Genomic DNA, 18,910 nt, shown 5'->3' on the forward strand with positions numbered 1-18,910 from the left:
AGAGGAGGACTTAAAGTGCCTAATTTGAAATTATATTATGATGCGGTTGTTTTATCAGCGGTTAGTGACTGGCTTAATTTAACAAATGAAAGATTACTTTACCTTGAGGGATGGGACTTATTATATGGGTGGCATGCATATTTAGTTTATGATAAAAAAGTGGATAAGGCATTTAAATCTCACATTTTAAGAAGCGCCTTATTGCGCGTATGGAAGAAATATTATTATAAGTTAAATTATAAAATACCAATTTGGGGGATTCCTGGGCATGTGATAGAGGGTGTATCTGTGGGTGTGAGCTTGGATATGACTTCATATAAGGAATTACTTAGATGGATAGGGAATGGTTGGCAATTAAAATCATTAGGTGAGTTAAAACAAGAAAATATCATACAGTCTTGGTTTCAATATACTCAATTGCAAACGAGGTGGAAGATAGATCAGAAAATTGGTATTACATTAACTGATGAAAATTTGGTAAAACAAATTAAACATCAAAACCGAGCGCATATAAAGAGAATATATAATGCTTTAATAGAATTGGTTTCTGAAACAGAATTAGTTAAAGATTGTATGATAAAGTGGGCTCAAAATATTCAAGAACCAATTTCATTGGATACATGGGAGGTAATTTGGGTTAGAAATGTGAAATTTACTCAGGCTCAAAATTTAAGAGAAAACTTTTATAAAATGTTTTATAGATGGCATTTGGATCCCAAAAAACTGTCCTGCATGTATCCTAACTTACAGCCCAAATGTTGGAGATGTGGTAGTTTGGATGCTACCTATTATCATATATGGTGGACTTGTAGAAATGTTAAAGCTTTTTGGATTAAAATTTGGTGGAATATTCAAAAGATTTTTAAGAGAAAGATAAAATTTTCCCCACAATTGTTTTTATTGGGTATTGTTATAGATTGTGATACTAAAGAAACAAATTTGATGTTGAATTTGATAACAGCAGTAAGGCTCTTGGTAGGTCAATATTGGAAGAAAGATAGTTTGCCTACTATAGAAGATTGGTCACTTAAGGTGTCAAATTTGGCAGAAATGGCTAAGATTTCTGCTTACTTGAAGGATCATTCACAAGAAAGATACATTTCGGTCTGGAGAAGATGGATAGATTATATTCAGAACAAATATGGGACTAAAAAGTTTCATCTAGCTTATGAATGAATTATAGAATGATATTATTAATATTAGTATGTTTTTATGGTATTTTTATTAGTTTTTATTATATTTTATTATTATTTTTATTATTACTATTGTTTAATAATATGGATATTATCTTGTTTTTATGTTCTTATTATTATTATGTTTACTTTTATCTTGTTTGTGTTCATGATAAAGGGGAGTTAAAGTGCGTTAGGAACTTGGTTACATATATAGTTGGTTAATGTTATTTAGATTTTGATTGTTATTTTTGTAACCCTGTATTCAGTTCTGGGAAGTGGGGGAGGGGGAGGGGGTGGTTTGGGGGTGGGTTTGTATTGTAACTTTTATAAAACTTTTTAATAAATAATAAAAAAAAGAAATGCCAGCACAAATACATCACACTTGCTGAACGTGCACACGCAACTAATTACTATCTTCAATTATATGTGATATATCTAAAATGAGATGGGCTGTCTCAACTGCAACTTGCAAACTGTTCCGTTTTGCGGCAAAACAATCCAGGACAAGCTGATCAGCAGAGCTTAGAGAGGACTCATTAACACAATTTTTGGGAAGGAAAGAAACAGAAGGACAGTTTAACATCTTCCAGTTGATGTTAAGGTATGAAACATCTTCTGGGAGTTGAAGTCCATGAGTCATAAAAGAGCCAAGGTTGCCTACACCTGGCCTATTGGCTTTCAAAAGCCAATAGGAATTGCTGCTGAGCGTGCCAAAAGACCTGGCTGGCAAATGTTGCACAGGCAAGTTGTCTGCAGCAAAGGCAGGAACTTTGCACCCCTCCCTGCTGCCCAACTACACCATATCAACTAGGTAAGTAGGATATTATTTGCAAATAGGATGGCAATAAACAATTTAGGCTGCATTTACATCAGGGCTTTTCAACCTTTTCAGAAATTGTACCACTTTTAGGACATGACAATATTCAAGCACCACCAGTGCTTAACAAGGTGTCAAAAATTTGATGACTAAAAAAAAAGGGGGGTATGTTGGGTTTTATTGGTTAAATTCATTTATTGTTATAGAAATTGCTAGTTTATAATATTATAGAAAAGCAAAAATTTGAGGTTCAGTGTTAATGCTTCCTTCTACTCCTGTAACAGAGGAAGTCAGAAGTCAGTGCCTTTTCTTTTCCCCTTCTCCCCCTCACTTTTCCCTTTTCTCTCACCCTTTGCTCACAAAATCCCCCCCACTCACTCACACTTTGCTCACAAAAGCCTCCAGTCACTCTCACTCACTCCTCCATCTCTTTCAAAGGCACCTCGTTCAGTCTCTCCCCCACTCACTCCGTCTCTTTCAAAGGCCTCTTGCTCGCTCACTCGCTCACTTACTGCCCTGTCGCTTCCAAATGCCATTTGCTCATTCACTCACTCACTTACTGCCCCATCGGTTCCAAACACTTCCAAACACCACTTGCTCGCTCACTCACTTACTGCATTTGGAAGCGATGGGGCAGTAAGTGAACGAGTGCCGGTGCACTCGTTTGGCGCCAGAGACCACTGCCACAAGGAACACAGCTCTGGGTCGTGGTTCAGAGCAGCTCCAGGTGGGGGCTCAGCATGGGCCGCGGCGTGGCAACTGGGGAGGGGAATCCCCACGGCAGCTGTGGTGAGAGGAATCCCCGCGGCATGTGGCTCCAAGCACAGGGGCGGGGGTGCAAAGGACAGGCGGCAATGCTGTAGCAAGACACCGGCATCGCTCCCAGTGACAGCACCTCTGAGTTCCGGCACCTTTTTTTTTTTTTTAGAAAAAAAGCACTGCTTTTTTCTTTAAAGTTTCTTTAGTTGGCTCCATAGATTTTCAGTTGAGAGTATTTCCTCTAGATCACATTTTTTTCCACAATTTTCTCCAAAACCAATATGTAGTTTTTAAATTATTATAGTTCCTTGGAGTATAGCATGTAACTATTAACAGCCTAAATATTTCTCTTTCATACAAAACCATAATAATCCAGATGATATTGATTCATACTTTCGGATATAAGTTTTAGCCCCTTAATTCATTATAACTATCCTTCACTTTTTGCATATTCAACTCTATATAACACGGCTCCGGAACTGCCCATTGCCCAGAGCCCTTCACTGAGAGAGATTGGCAGTTAAGAAGCATGAAATATAAATAAATAACATCAAATCACCTATTACCTGTATCCCACCATCTAGGAGGCGTATGTGGTGTACTGATACACATTTAGGATATATGTATTGTACGTTTATTTTGAATTTAAATATTTATTATATTCATAATTCAATTTATTTATTATTTATGGAATTTATTTGCTGTCCATCTTGTATCCAATGACTCTCGGTGTCTTACAGCAAAAAAAACAAATTACAGTGGAATTGTAGAATGTACATGGAAATGAAAGATCTATAGTATACTTGCCCAAATTTTTATCCTAAATTTTGATAACATTAGCTATTAATTTATAAAATAGTTAAATCCAAAGAAACAGACTTGTGTGGATAATAGGCTATCTAGACTGAGATTTCATTGTCATTAATATCTTTCTTACTTCAAAACCTTATTTTCTGACATAATGACTAAAACAGTCCAATGTCACTGTAGTGCAATTCTTATTAAGGAAGCCTTACCTCATTAATTAAAAATTGAAGCTGCAGAACAGCAGCATCACTTTCATGCTGACAATAGCAATCAACACCTGGCCTTCCCAATCTGTTAAATACCATAGTCAAGGATCAGATTGCTTAGGTTGATTGATGAAATAAGAGAAATACAGAATCAAAGCAGAATTAATCTTTGCTTTTACTAATCTGAGAAGATAATTAAAAGCTGTCTGTGAAAAGGTTTAGAGACTTCTGGAGTTTATTTTCATCCTAGATTATGAGGTCAAAGTTCATACAGAGCAATTTATTCAACCTACCCCAATATTAGTAATAGTATTGAAATATCCTATAGCATTCTTGATTCTTATTAGGCTGGCTTTTCTGGGATACATTACTGCCCAGTACTAGTATTCTTAAGTGTTTTGTGTATCTCTGATGTTGACAACAAATTCAGAAGTTAGCAAAAAGGACTGGAACCCAGACTGATGTCCAATTTCAGTTGGCACTTTCTAACTGGAATGAGAATAGTTAGTCTTTGGGAAGAATTATGGATGAAGGTGCTCTCTATATAAATGAGATAATATATAAATCACAAAATCAAATGTCTGGATAGCGATAGCATCACTCTGTTCCAAAGCAGAAAATCTGGGAAATACTAGAATGGATGCAGTTGTTTATATGGATTATTTTCTGCTATTGTATAAAGCATGATAAAATAATCTCCCACTACTAATTCAAAATGCTTATTTCTTCCCAATTATTTGATATGTAATTATGGTCTTTTCCAAATAGCCTTTCTTTAAGGGCTTAATGATAGTTCTTAAATGTAGACATCATCCTTCAGTGGTTCCACAGAGACTGAGAGCAAAACTAGTTCCAAAATAAGATCAAGCTATCTAGCCAAGTCCATAATTATGAAACAAACTGAGGTCCCAGAATTAACCTTGGCACAAAGAACTAGAAAGAAACTTTGATTTATACTGCCACAAAAAATAGCAAAGCATAGTTTAAAAATTATTCTATATTTATCTGAATAAAGATGAAATGAAACAAAGTGATAAACCTGTAAAAAAGAGCCTTGGTGGAGCAGTGGGCTAATGCCTCCTTAAGTAACACCAGCTGCCTGCAATTAGTGCAGGTTCGCATCCCACCAGGCTCAAGGTTGACTCAGCCTTCCATCCTTCCGAGGTAGGTAAAATGAGGACCCAGATTGTTGGGGGCAATAAGCTGACTTTGTAATAATGCCGCTTGGGTGTGTGTGAAAGCCCTAATAAGCAGGCATATACATAGAATGAAGGCTATTGCTAAGCACATTGATTTGTGCTTTAAATTGTAAGCCGCCCTGAGTCTTTGGAGAAGGGCGGGATATAAATGGAATTAAAATGAAAAAAATAAAATAAAAAAAATAAAATGTAGTTGAAACTATCGTACTGCCCAACAGCAAAGGATACATTCGTATTGCACCTGTTCTTGTTCCAATAGCCAGAATCTTTTGAACTGGGTCAAAAGCTAAGACAGTGGGCAGATATGGAAATCCATGACGAACTGTCTGCAATAGAAAATATAAATATTAGTTGGAAAGAATAGTTGTAACTTCTAGATATGTTTTCTATGCTTTCTTTAATTCCTAAAGCAAATAAAAAGCTGATTGGCTACTCAGAGATAAAAAAAAATCAATTAACTAATCATATAGCTTTTAATGCATTGACCAGGTAAATTGTATGCATACAGATACATATTGCAAACTTCAACACAAGACCAAATTTAAAATTTATTCTGCAGTGTGGAGAATTTTGGATAGCAGCAGATAGTCTGGAACAGCCTATGGACTGCAAAATGCAGCTCAAATCAGGGGGAAAATATACATTATAAGACAAACACTTTAAAAAGTTTCCAGCATAAGCAAACATTCAATGTGGAAGGAGATAATTACAGAATTTCTGAGCTTCACCGTATTACACTTGCTCACCAGTTACCGTAGTTAAGAAAAACAAAAATCCCAAAAGAAAAGCAAAAGAAAAGACTCTGCTCTCAGTTACTCATGCCCTCATTATTTCCAGAGTAGATTACTGTAATGCACTCTACATGGGGCCGCCCTTGAAGAGCATCCAAAAATTTCAGCTGGTGCAATATGCAGTGACATGGGCAGTTATATGTGCACACATTACACCTCTGCTGTGCAAGCTGTATTAGTTGCCAGTTTGTTTGCAGGTCCGATTGAAGGTGCTGATTTTGACCTTTAAAGCCCTTCATTGCATGGGGCCAGGATATCTGAGGGACCACCTCCACCTGATTAAATCTGCTCATTCTGGCAGAAGAGGTTTGCTTTGGGTGCCACCTACAAAGAGTTTCATCTGGTTTTAACACCAATTTTCTCCTCTATCTTGTGGTTAATAATATTGTTGATGTCTTTTAATTGTAGTTGTAGTTTTTTACTTTAATTATTTTGTTAGCCACTTAAGACCACTTTACTATGATATGGATGGCTATATCAGTGTGATAAACAAACAAATCCAGTATTTCAGACAGACTACAAGATCTGGTTCAGATGAGCAGATATCTCTGCAGAAATTGCAGAGTTTAAAATATGGCAGGTATCCAGAAGATTTTAACAACAAAATTATTACTTCATGACAGATTTAGGAAAGGAGGCTGAAATTAAACACCCAATATCATAACTTGTACAGAGATATAAAGAAAATCAGACTTAGCACATACAGAAATAGAACCTTAGAGCAAATTCCCAGTGACACGTGTTTGTTATTTCTACAGAAAGAGAAACCTTCTTGAAGATATGTGATTTTTTGGGGGCTTCTCTAACATCTTAGAGCAGGGGTGTCAAACTGCCAACCTGTGGGCTGGATGTGTCATGCCAAAACTGCGCCCACCCCATTGCCGGAAATGGGAAAAAAGTTGTGATACATTGCGACATGTCATGTAATATTGCGAGTTTGACCCCATCTTAGAGATTCCCAACGTTAATCAAAGGCTACTGTGGATGATAGACACACTCTTCTTTCCCCATCCTTCCTTCTCCACATACTATACTCTTGTAACAAAGAAACCACCAGAGTGGTAATCTGAGCAGAGACATGGCAAAAAGCCATCTCCCATTTACAGAAATGTGGACTGTGAGTCAAGAAGGGCCATGGCTGGGGTACATAGCCTTTTCTCCAATGTATTTTTAAATCTTGCATGTGCAAACCTGAGCAAACTAGTCATCCAGACTTCTGGATTGTATCAACAGAACAGCTTTGTGGCCTCTGATGAAAAAACAAATTTATCATAGAATAGTAAGATTCTTTATGGCATTTGCTGAAAATGTCTAACAAATCAATCCCTCCTGAAACTGTTTTCTTTAAAAGTCTTCCTCCCCCTCCCACTCCTTGACTCAATTGCCATATTCTGTAAGCTCATATTTTTGAGATTTTTAAAATAATTTTTATATATAAGCATTTCCTTTTTCTGTAGACATTTCATAATAAAGCATGGAATTATTTTATGAAGTTCTTCATGTCATCTTTCTGTATCAGAAAATGTAAAATTTGTTTACAATAAGTAAATACCTCAATATAGTTTGTTTCTTTAAGAAACACAAAATTGTTTCTTATTAAAAGGGACAGGGGAAAAATTGGTATAGTAAGCCATAGGAATGGAATAAAGTATTTTAAAGTACAAGTGTTAAGGAAATCAATTCCACGGGTAGGCTGAAACTACTTTTAGTGACTATAATACTAGACTATTGCAAGTCTGACTGGGCATATTTATTCCTCCTCCTTACAGTTCAGTGAATTAGAGAACTGTTTGCCTGAGCTATATCCAAAAATGTTAGAACCCCTTTTTCCAAGACAATGATTCCTATATGTCTGTTAAGGTCATTTCATTATGCTTTAGCACCAGATATAAATTCTATCTTCAGCTCAGATGTTAGAGGATAGGAAAGGATAGAGTGATTTCTGGCAAAGATTCCTTGTGATTTTTCCCCCTAGCTTTTGCCGGAAAGTGATTGAAGATAATATATTGCCTTTTTTCTTCCATCCTCTATCAGAACTCAAGGGCTGAAAGTCCCAGATGAGGGCATTTTGTATTGTAACTGATGACAGGCTGTGGGCAGTGTTCTCAGAGATTCCTCAAATCAAACTTTAACCAACATCTATCGGACAAAATCGCTCGGATTCGGACCGGTCTGGACTCTGACTGGGCAGAGTCTGACGATCAGGACACGGGCGGTCTTGTCGATACTACCTGGGAGGAGTTTGATTCTGTGACTCCGGAGGAAGTGGACAGGATGATGGGGAGGCTGAGCTCCACCACATGTTTATTGGACCCATGCCCTTCCTGGCTGGTTTATGCTGCCCGGGAGAGGACACGAAGCTGGTTCCAGGCAGTTATATCGGCTTCTCTGAGTGAGGGTAGTTTCCCCGCCGTCTTGAAAGAGGCGGTGGTGAGGCCTCTCCTCAAGAAGCCTGCCTTGGACCCAGCTGTGTTGAACAACTTTCGTCCGGTCTCCAACCTTCGCTTTCTTGCGAAGGTTGTTGAGAGTGTGGTGGCGCATCAGCTCCCTCTGGTCCTGGATGAAGCGGATTATCTAGACCCGCACCAATCGGGTTTCAGGCCCGGGTACAGCACGGAGACGGCATTGGTCGCGCTGGTGAATGATCTCTGGAGGGCTCGGGACAGGGGATATTCCTCTGTCCTAGTCCTATTAGACCTCTCAGCGGCTTTCAATACCATCGACCATGGTATCTTGCTGCGGCGTCTCAGGGGATTGGGAGTGGGAGGCACGGTTTTGCAGTGGTTCTCCTCCTATCTCCTGGGACGTTCGCAGTCGGTGTTGACAGGGGGGCAGAGGTCGACCTCGAGGTCTCTCGTTTGTGGAGTTCCTCAGGGGTCGGTCCTCTCGCCTCTCCTGTTCAACATCTATATGAAACCGCTGGGTGAGATCATTCGTGGCTTTGGAGTTGGGTATCATCAGTACGCTGATGATACCCAGCTTTTCATTTCGACCCCAAACCACCCCAGTGATGCCCTCAATGTGATGTCCCGTTGCCTGGAGGCGGTTCGGGTCTGGATGGGGAGGAACAGACTTCAACTCAACCCCGACAAGACTGAGTGGCTTTGCATACCTGCATCCCGGGTTATTCCGGATATTCCATCTCTCTCTATGGGGGGTGAACTATTACCCCCCCGTAGATAGGGCTCGCAACTTGGGAGTCCTCCTAGATTCACGGCTCACTTTGGAAGACCACATAGCGGCTGTGACTAGGGGGGCCTTTGCCCAGGTTCGCCTGGTGCGCCAGTTGCGGCCCTATCTAGGCCGGGATGACTTATGCACGGTCACTCACGCGCTCGTGACCTCTCGTCTAGACTACTGCAACGCTCTCTACATGGGGCTGCCCTTGAGGACCACCCGGAGGCTCCAACTGGTACAGAATGCAGCCGCGAGAATTGTGTTGGGAGTTTCCCAATACTCCCATGTTACACCTCTGCTCCGTGAGCTGCATTGGTTGCCAGTTGTCTTCCGGGTGAGATTCAAGGTACTAGTAATGGTCTTTAAGGCCCTACATGGCATGGGTCCGGAGTACCTTAGGGAACACCTGCTGCTGGCATCAACTTCCCTTCGCCCTGTGCGTTCCCACAGAGAGGGCCTCCTCAGGGTGCCACCGATCAGAGAATGTCGATTGGTGGCCCCCAGGGGGAGATCCTTCTCTGTGGGTGCCCCGGAGCTATGGAATCAGTTACCGGTTGAGCTCCGGATGGCGCCCGATCTTCGCTCCTTCCGTCGCGATCTAAAGACATTCTTATTTGAACAAGCCGGCCTGGCCTGATGGGGGATGGGTGGGGTTTTTTATTGTTATTTTAATATTTGTATTTACTGTTTTTAGTGGGCATATATTTAATCCTTTTTTAACTTTTGTAACTCTGTATTTTTTATGCTTGCCCTGTTCACCGCCCTGAGTCCTTCGGGAGAAGGGCGGTATATAAATAAAATTTAAAAAAAAAACACCTGGATTTCATATTTTTTTTAATGTTACAGTGTTTGGGGGATTTTTAGGTTTCCCCCCCTCAAAGCATGCCCATTAAAACCTCAATCTTCCATATGGAATGACAATGATTTCACACATTACCCTACCCCACCCCATTTTTGAAGGAGATTCAGAGGAACAAAGTGACACTTGTAAGCCTTTATAAGACTTTAAGCTTAATGCTCTAAAAAGTGTGTGTGTGTGGGAAATAGCCAATCTATTGTAGGAAAAAGAGGAAGTGCAGTTTTCAGGGTGAAAAGGGTTAGTTGATTAGATCTGTTGGCGTATGATGGGAAAGAGAGGAGCCCATTATGAGCAATGGAAAGATTTCCATGAGGAAGATTTCCTTTAAGCCAGGGATGTCAAACTGCCGGCCTGTGGGCTGGATGTGTCATGCCAAAACTATGCCCACCCCATTGCCAGCAATGGAAAAAAAGTCACAACATGTCACAACACGTCACGTGACATTGTGAGTTTGACACCCCTGCTTTAAGCATTTAAGTGGGAAATAAAATCTGTAGGAGTCATTCTTATGTCAAGATACTTACTATAATGCGGCACAATAGTTCTACCTCTTCCATTTGTTATTTTGGACTATTCTTTTCAACTAACATATAAAATATTTTATTTATATTCTCAGTTACAACTCTTTACTTATAGAGTCTCACAAGTTCTATTCAGTGTTGCTAAACTGGACTTTGGAAACTCCTAATTCTCCTTTGAACATCTTGCATAAGCCTCTGATCCCAGTTCTAGACTTTTTGTCTGATCTATAATTATAGCTATATAGGTAGACAGATATTCTTTCCTTCCTTCCTAAATATTGGTTTATTGGAAGACACTGGTACACCACTTCTAAAGAATGGTACATTGGATGGATCCCTCAGAGACAGTCACAAATTCATGGCCTGTGAGGGTCCTGTATGAGTCAGCTTCCTCATAAGCAAAAACAATACAATGAGCCATGAATTTGTTAATTCCACTTAGACGACAAAAACCCTTCCACTGACTCCTGAAATCCAACTAGATCCAATACTCTTTTGGGGTCCATCCTAAAGGATGGATTTCCATAGAAAGTAGCCAGAAATCCAACTAATCATATAACAGCCCACCTAAGGCAACTGAAGGACTGGAGGCATCCCCACCTATAAAACACCTCCTTCATAAAAAATCAAATTAAGCATATTCTATGTATCATGTCTTAGGCCTGTTACCAACTAGTATAAACCCATAATTTCTCCTGTTTAATTAAACTTTTCAGCCATTCCAGACACACAAGCATCAGAAGATGAAAATAATCCAGGCCTGCATGATTCCAGCACCAGCTCTGAAGCCAGTTCTGTTGAAGGATTTTGTTTAGTGGTGATGTTGGTTTAGGTGTTACCCTAAGAGAGTTCCCAATTTATTCCTGCTCCCTATACTAAGATACCACAAACCCAGTCCTTCACAAAAAATATTGGTAAGGAAAATAATTTTTCTAAATTGGCTTGTAAAACATTTAAAAATTAAATATCTAAAATCAGTCACTTAAAGTCAGTGTTTTCAAAATAGATTTCATAATAATAATTAAAACAGCAATTAATGCAAGTTTTAAAAACTGAAATAAACCTAATGAAACTGTTTATTATTAACTTCATCCTAAAAGTAGTCCTAAAAGGGGTGCGTTTGTTTAGTGCTGGGGTGATGGTGGAGGTCTGTGGCAAAAGAGACCTCCATATGGGGTTGAATCAGCAATATCAAATGTGTACTGTACAGGAAGAAGACACAAAGAAAATGAATCTGTGATTATAAATGATCAGAATTTGTGTGAATATATGTATTCTAACTTGCCCACCAGCCTTTTGATTTCACTGAAGCATTTAAAGGAGATGAAAGCAGATCCCTGGTCTGTCAAGACTGCTTACTCCTTAGCCAAAGGAATTAAATTTTATCATAGTACAGTTAAAAATAAACTGATGGAATTTGCAATACTAATACTAAGAATGCTAATTTATTCAAAAGGAGCAAACTTTATTAATCATCATTTAAATGAGGTTTAATGCAAAGTCTTCCAAAATAAATGAAGCAAAAAAAATCTTTTTTTCTTTCAAAGATGATATGAGTTCTGGGTATTGAATATGATATTTTTATAACTTAGGTTATAACTTTGCTATCAAAGGTAATCATGAAAGAGAAAATAATGAAATCCTGATAAGCAAAGCCAAAAATGAATGTCTTTCCCCATACTTAAAATTTTTGACTGTTTAACATAAAAAAATAGTTTTGCTTTTCATTTTTGAGTAAAATTCCCAAATTTAAATGACATATGAGCAACTCAGATATTAATCCCATTTTAAATCATTATTGATACTTATTGAAGGTCCTGAGTGTTTATTGTGATTTCATTATACAAAATATAAAGCTGGGGGTGGGGGGGAGAGTGAGAAAAATGAAATGTAGCCAATATTTAAGATAATTTAAATTGGTCTGTTAAAACTGATGTATAGCATTCTACTTTTTTTGAATCTTGATGCTTACAGAAAGCATTCAGCTCTTACCTTGCATATCTGAAAGTAGTCTGCAGTCAGCCTTTCCTGAATTTCATCCCTGGGTGTCCCTGCAGCCTCTCCGGAGTTCCCAGAGTTCCTTCCAGGCCCACTGCCACTGCTACTACTACTGCAGTTTCCACTAGGGGATGAAGTTAAACCATCCAAAACTTTGTGAAAACTAAATTTCTTCATTTTGTAGAAAAAAAATCTCAAGATTAATTTCACTTATGAAAAACTCCTTAGGTTTGATAATTTCACATTCAGCAAAGACTGTTTCCTCTCATAAAGAATCTCTCAAACGTTCCAATGATACAGCAGTATGGCATTTTCTACTAACTCAAATGAAATATATAACAACTCCATGTTAATTTTGTTTTAAAAAGAAGGCATGTTAGGAAGGGATATTCTAAAATGACATTAGGGGAAGAAAAAACTGAAGGCTAGGCATCTAAGAGGGATTGTTTTTGGCTCCTTCTTAAAGAATTACAATTTATAAAACTAGTAATATTGATTTACGTAGATCACACCTTCTTGCTGGAAATATATATTTATTTTTAAGTAATTGAATCCTGAAAGCCAGCATCTATGGTCAATTACTTTATTACAATCTTAAATGTGATTCTTCTGAAGAATTGTTTGCTACTGCCCATTTGCTTGCTTTTTAAAATCGCCACTTCTACTCTAGATAGTCCATATTTTGGAACATTTGTAGAATCTTCTTGATCTTTCTTGATATTTAGTGTCTTTAGAGTGAGTATTCAACTGTTCTTCAGTATTCAATTAACCTCCATCTTTGTAAATAAATGACATTCTCTTGCTATCTGAAGTATTTTCACAACTGCTTCACAACTACACTCTTCCCTCACAATGCCAGCCTCCCACTCTGATTTCAATGTTGCTACACTGTTCAGCTCCAGCAGAAAACCACAGTTTATTAATTTTTATGTACCCACTCATATTCTAATCAAAACAAAACAAAACCAAATAAGGATTCTTTTGTTTGCAAGTTCGTTGTGGTTACAAGGCTGATTGTCCTCGCTGCAAAGAGGCCTAAAAAAGGTTCCCAATTAGACTTTGATGAAATCAGCTATGGGGCTGATGCACAACATCCAAACCAATGAAAAGTGGAGGAACATGAATTACGCCTGGGCATAAATTGTGTCCCAGCAGGCTGATCACAGCTAATAGACATAAAAGAGAGTGTTGGATCACAACTTCATGAATTGCGGGCCAGGATCGCCTGCAAATTGAGGGAGGATTGCGCAATCCTCTGGTCGCTTAGCTATTGGTGGTGCCGCAGTTCCCCGACCAGGCAGCTCTCCAAGGTCCTGAAACCACAGGCGAAGGCAGCAGCAGCAGCAGCAGCAGCAGCGACTCCTCCGGACTCACCCGTCTCGCGCGCCAAAACTAGGGAGGATTGTTTCGCTGTGGGAAAGGTTGTTGAACGATGATGAGCTCACTATTAGGTAATCCGCTAGGAATTTTAAAAAGAAGCGGAGTTGAAAGAAACCAGAACGAAGCAAAAGAATCGACGAAAGAAAGAAAGTCCCAACTCAGAAAATATTGCAATAGAGGAGGTCAGATTACAGGAAAGCTAAAAACATAACTCAGAGAATCCGAATTTGATTCCGCTTAAACAGAAGTCTCCGCTGGCCAGTAAGGAATGGCAAAAGGACCAAAATGCTGCAGCTCGGGTCAGGACCCTTCTTGCCGCTTCCTCCCATCACAGCGCCGGAAAAAAATGGCTGAAAGAGGAAACGCCGGCGATTATCAAAGAGAGGGGCGTGGGAACAGCTAGAGCGCGTGCGCGCGCAACCGTGTAGCCTCATCGGGTGGTACCTGCTGCCATGTCATTGTCCTTTCTGATTGACCGGAGGTGAGCTAGAGCAGCGTTTTCCAACCTTAGGAACTTGAAGATGCGTGGACTTCAACTCCCAGAATTCCCCAGCCAGCTATGCTGGCTGGGGAATTCTGGGAGTTGAAGTCCACGCATCTTCAAGTTCCTAAGGTTGGAAAACGCTGAGCTAGAGGGGCGCTGCTGTCTTCCACCCAGCTGTCTTCTCTAACTCCACTCTAAAGGCGGGGCTGAGAAAAATATTGAACCACTTAAGGATCCGACGCTCTAACACTCAGACTGCAGTTTGGAGTCGTGAAGTACTATCTATCAGAGATAGTAACATTCATCGAACTCCGAAATTTATCGTAAGCACCAATTGGTAAGTTCCGTAGGGAAAGAGACCGAAACCCAGTGAAGTTTGCTTCTGAAACCTCTGGAATTGCGGGGGGAAAGCCAACAGGGACTGAACTCAGCTGCCGAGAGACTTTGCCTTTTAAAATAGCATTGATTTATAAGTATTGTTAAATTAACACCATAAACAGATTATAACAAAAGTAAAAAAAGTTAACCTGTTTCCCGGTAAAAGAAATGTTGAATTCCACACAGTTATAAAACTTGGATAAAACCTATATGCAACTTATTGAATATTTTAAGCGAGGCATTTCATGGCTACTACATGCATTCTCTAATAGAGCTTGTTCTTCTGTATTTTTGATACGTTTAATATTTCTTACAAAAATAATGCTAAAATTCTAAATATCTCTAGAAATAGGGAAAATATTTATTATTTCTATTTATCTAAAGGAAGTAATATGCCACGAATTGGGAAATAAATGGAAGAGCTGCACTTTTATTTATAATCACAATTTAGTCTATATTCTCAATTATTTTGGATCATTTCTATGTATACAATGTTTCTTACAGTAAACGTATATTTCAACTCTGTTACAGACTATGATATGCATTAAAGACTTTCTTCTATGGTTAAGAACCATGAATACTTCTCCTGAAATGTTATTGTTCTTGGTCATTATTACTGTGGGGAACCATTGTCAGCCATTCCTTGACACCCCTTCATCCTGCACCTCCACTCATGTATTTGAAAGCTAAAAGTCCTGGATATGATCCCTGCTACTGCACATCTTCCATTTAGGCTAGACATGAGAAGTATAGGTCAGCAAAGAAGCTGGTGTGCAGTCTATTCCAATAAGAAGTCTTTTATAAAGATTATGGACAGAAAATCAGGAAGAAGAAAAAATGAAATAAGGCAGATATTTGGCAAATAGGAGCCAGTGCTAAGGATGTAAGGAAGCCACTAAAAGATGAAGAAGAAACCTGCGGAGGATGAGGATAGAAGAAAATAAATGGAGAGGTTATTTGCCATTCCCTTGCCTCATCAGGCATCACACTAGCCAGCAAAGGTGCACATAATATCCACAGGCTGGGATCACAATATTGCATTGTATGATACACCGTATATATGCTTTGTGTGTGTGTGTGTGTGTGTGTGTGTGTGTAAATTCTCACTCTTGAGAATGAATAACAACCTGCCTCCAGAAGTGATGAATGCTCCAACACTGGAAGTTTTTTAGAAGAGACTGGATAGCCATTTGTCTGAAATGGAATAGGGTTTCCTGCCTGAGCAGGGGTTGGACTAGATGACCTCTAAGGTCCCTTACAACAACTTCTTCTTCTTCTTCTTCTTCTTCTTCTTCTTCTTCTTCTTCTTCTTCTTCTTCTTCTTCTTCTTCTTCTTCTTCTTCTTCTTCTTCTTCTTCATTATTATTATTATTATTATTATTATTATTATTATTATTATTATTATTATTTAAAAATCAGGCAAAATATTTAGTTACAAATTAAGGTAGCAAAAGTAATCATCCTGAAAATAGTTATAATAGCAATTTGGTTATATATTATCACAAATGTTTGTTCTTTCTCATCTCTACCACATTTTTCTCAATAACAGATGTTTTTGTGTGAAGATATTAATAAAAAATGATATTGTTTATGAGAAGATATGATACAGCTTGAGTGTAAATACTGTATGTTTAAAAGTGGTTTTTTCCTAGTGTAATGCTACAACAAATTTGTGGCTGGGGCTCTCAGGTTTTCCCTGCTCTCCTGCCCCAAACAGTAAGTTTATAAATTTGTGCTGTTTTAACTACCTATAGTATTGTAGTATATTCTGAAACAAAATGTTCACTTATTTTTGACTGGGAATCTTAGCTAGCTTCACATTTATCTGACTTACAAGATTACCAGCCAACAATGCAGGCCGCTGTAAGCAATTCCATTTTTTTCCCTTGCAGCCTTCAAACATGCAACAGATGTTAAGAGTAAATTATATTCAAAGGTAATGGCTGAGCCCACTTGTACAAATTCGTAATATGACTTCTTTGGCTTTGCCTTAGCAGAATCTGTAAACTTTGCTATACATGGGGCTGCGCTTGAAGACTATCCAGCAACTTCAGCTGGTGCAAAATGCAGCAATGCAAGCAATTACGTTTCTGGTAGAACACATTACATCTGTTTCACAGGCTATATTGTTTCCAGATCCATTTCAAGGTGATGGTGTTGACCTTTAAAGCCACACATGGCATGGGATTGGGTTATTAAGTACCACATGTTTGTTGGATCCGTGTCCCTCCTGGCTGGTTTATGCGGCTCAGGAGGTCACACGAGGCTGGCTCCAGGCAGTGATTAATGCTTCGAATGAGGGGTGCTTCCCTGTCGCTTTGAAGGAGGCGGTGGTGAGGCCCCTCCTCAAGAAACCTGCCTTGGACCCAGCTATTTTGAATAATTTTCGTCCTGTCTCCAACCTTCGCTTTCTTGGGAAGGTTGTTGAGAGCGTGGTGGCGCGGCAGCTCCCGCTGGTCCTGGAGGAAACTGAGTATCTGGATCCGTACCAATCGGGTTTCAGGCCCGGCTACAGCACGGAAACGGCATTGGTCGCGCTGGTGGATGATCTCTGGCGGGCCCAGGATAGGGGTTATTCCTCTGTCCTGGTCCTATTAGATCTCTCAGCGGCTTTTGATACCATCGCCCATGGTATCCTGCTGCGATGTCTCGGGGGGTTGGGAGTGGGAGGCACCATTTTACGGTGGTTCTCCTCCTACCTCTCAGGCCGTTCACAGATGGTGTTGGCAGGAGGGCAGAGGTCAACCCCGAGGCCCCTCGATTGTGAGGTGCCCCAGGGGTCGGTCCTCTCTCCCCTCCTGTTCAACATCTATATGAAGCCACTGGGTGAGATCATCCGCGGTTTCGGGGTAAGGTATCATCAATATGCTGATGTTACCCAGCTTTTCATCTCTACCCCGAACCAACCTAGTGATGCCCTTGACGTGATGTCCTGTTGCCTGGAAGCGGTACGAATCTGGATGGGGAAGAACAGGATCCAGCTCAACCCGGCCAAGACCGAGTGGCTTTACGTACCGGCATCTCGTGTAGTCCAGGATGTTCCATCTTTGGTTATGGGGGGAGAGGTGTTACCTCCCGTTGATAGGGCGTGCAACTTAGGCATCCTCCTGGATGGACGACTCAGTTTAGAAGATCATATAGGAGTCGTGGCCAGGGGGGCATTTGCCCAGGTTCGCCTGGTGCGCCAGTTGCGCCCCTATCTGGACCGAGATGCTTTACGTACAGTCACTCATGCGCTCGTTACCTCCCGTGTTGATTACTGCAATGCTGTCTACATGGGGCTGCCCTTGAAGACCACCCGGAGACTTCAGCTGGTGCAGAATGCGGCTGCGCGGGTTGTGATGAGAGCATCCCGATACTCCCATATTACACCCCTCCTGCATGAGCTGCATTGGTTACTGGTTGCTCTTTGGGTGAGATTTAAGGTGCTGGTTCTTACCTTTAAAGCCCTACATGGCTTAGGCCCGGGATACTTGCAGGACCATTTGCTCCCAGGAACGACTTCCCATCGCCCTATGCACTCACACAGAGAGGGCCTCCTCAGGGTGCCATCGGCCAGACAATGTTGGCTGGCGACCCCCAGGGGGAGGGCCTTCTCTGTGGGGGCACCTGCCCTGTGGAATCAGCTTCCCCTGGAGCTCCGGATGACCCCAGACCTCAGGTCCTTTCGTCGTGACCTTAAGACATTTCTTTTCTAACAGGCCGACCTGGACTGATGATGATAATGGGGTTTTAATCTGGTTTTAAGGTTTTATTAATTGGGGCTATAGATATAGTTTAATTTTAATATTTGTATTCTCTTGTATTTTATTCTTGTTAGCCGCCCTGAGTCCTTTGGGAGATAGGGCGGCATATAAGTCCCATTAAATAAATAAATAAATATTTGAGTGATTATCACAGATTTCATCTGCAAAGTGGGCTAAGATACGGATTCTGTTTTCTAAGAACTATATTTGGTGGGCCATAGGCATTGGGCTTTTTCTATTGTGACATCCCTGTCATTGTTTCTTCTTCCCCCTGATCACTTCTTTCCCCCATCAATTCCAAGCTTCTGGTCTCTCAAGACTTGGTGATGTCAGTAGGCCTTTGGAATCCTAAGAGCAGCCAAATTAATGAGGTGGCTCCATTACTATTAACATCGCTTCATGTTATTTGTTTTGGTTCTGTTCTTAGCTTTTTTTAAAATAATAATGGTTTTTGATAGTTTCAGATTTGTTGTATGCCACCCAGTCACTTGCTTTTAGAAATTGAGTCAAGCATCAAAGAAGTTCACCGTTTATTCTGATGCTGCATAAAGAAAGTTACTTTGTTTAATGCAGCCTTTTCCAAAATGGAGCTCACCCTAGAATGGTATTGGCA

General features: G+C 40.1%; 1 protein-coding gene across 1 annotated transcript in view; it reads right to left on the reverse strand.

Moving 5' to 3' along the window:
* STXBP5L (syntaxin binding protein 5L) overlaps nucleotides 1–12,486 on the reverse strand; it is a gene marked incomplete at its 5' end in the record, with an annotated part of 103,793 nt that extends 91,307 nt beyond the window's left edge. The window contains 3 exons of the mRNA XM_081317162.1: nucleotides 3,768–3,849; nucleotides 5,192–5,289; nucleotides 12,304–12,486. Of these exons, the coding sequence (XP_081173288.1) occupies nucleotides 3,768–3,849; nucleotides 5,192–5,289; nucleotides 12,304–12,486 (363 nt within the window). The remainder of the gene's footprint in view (nucleotides 1–3,767; nucleotides 3,850–5,191; nucleotides 5,290–12,303) is intronic.
* Nucleotides 12,487–18,910: the final 6,424 nt, after the last annotated feature.

The sequence above is a fragment of the Vipera berus genome, assembly GCF_964194415.1.
Source record: "Vipera berus genome assembly, chromosome: 2".
Classification (NCBI taxonomy): Eukaryota; Metazoa; Chordata; class Lepidosauria; order Squamata; family Viperidae; genus Vipera; species Vipera berus.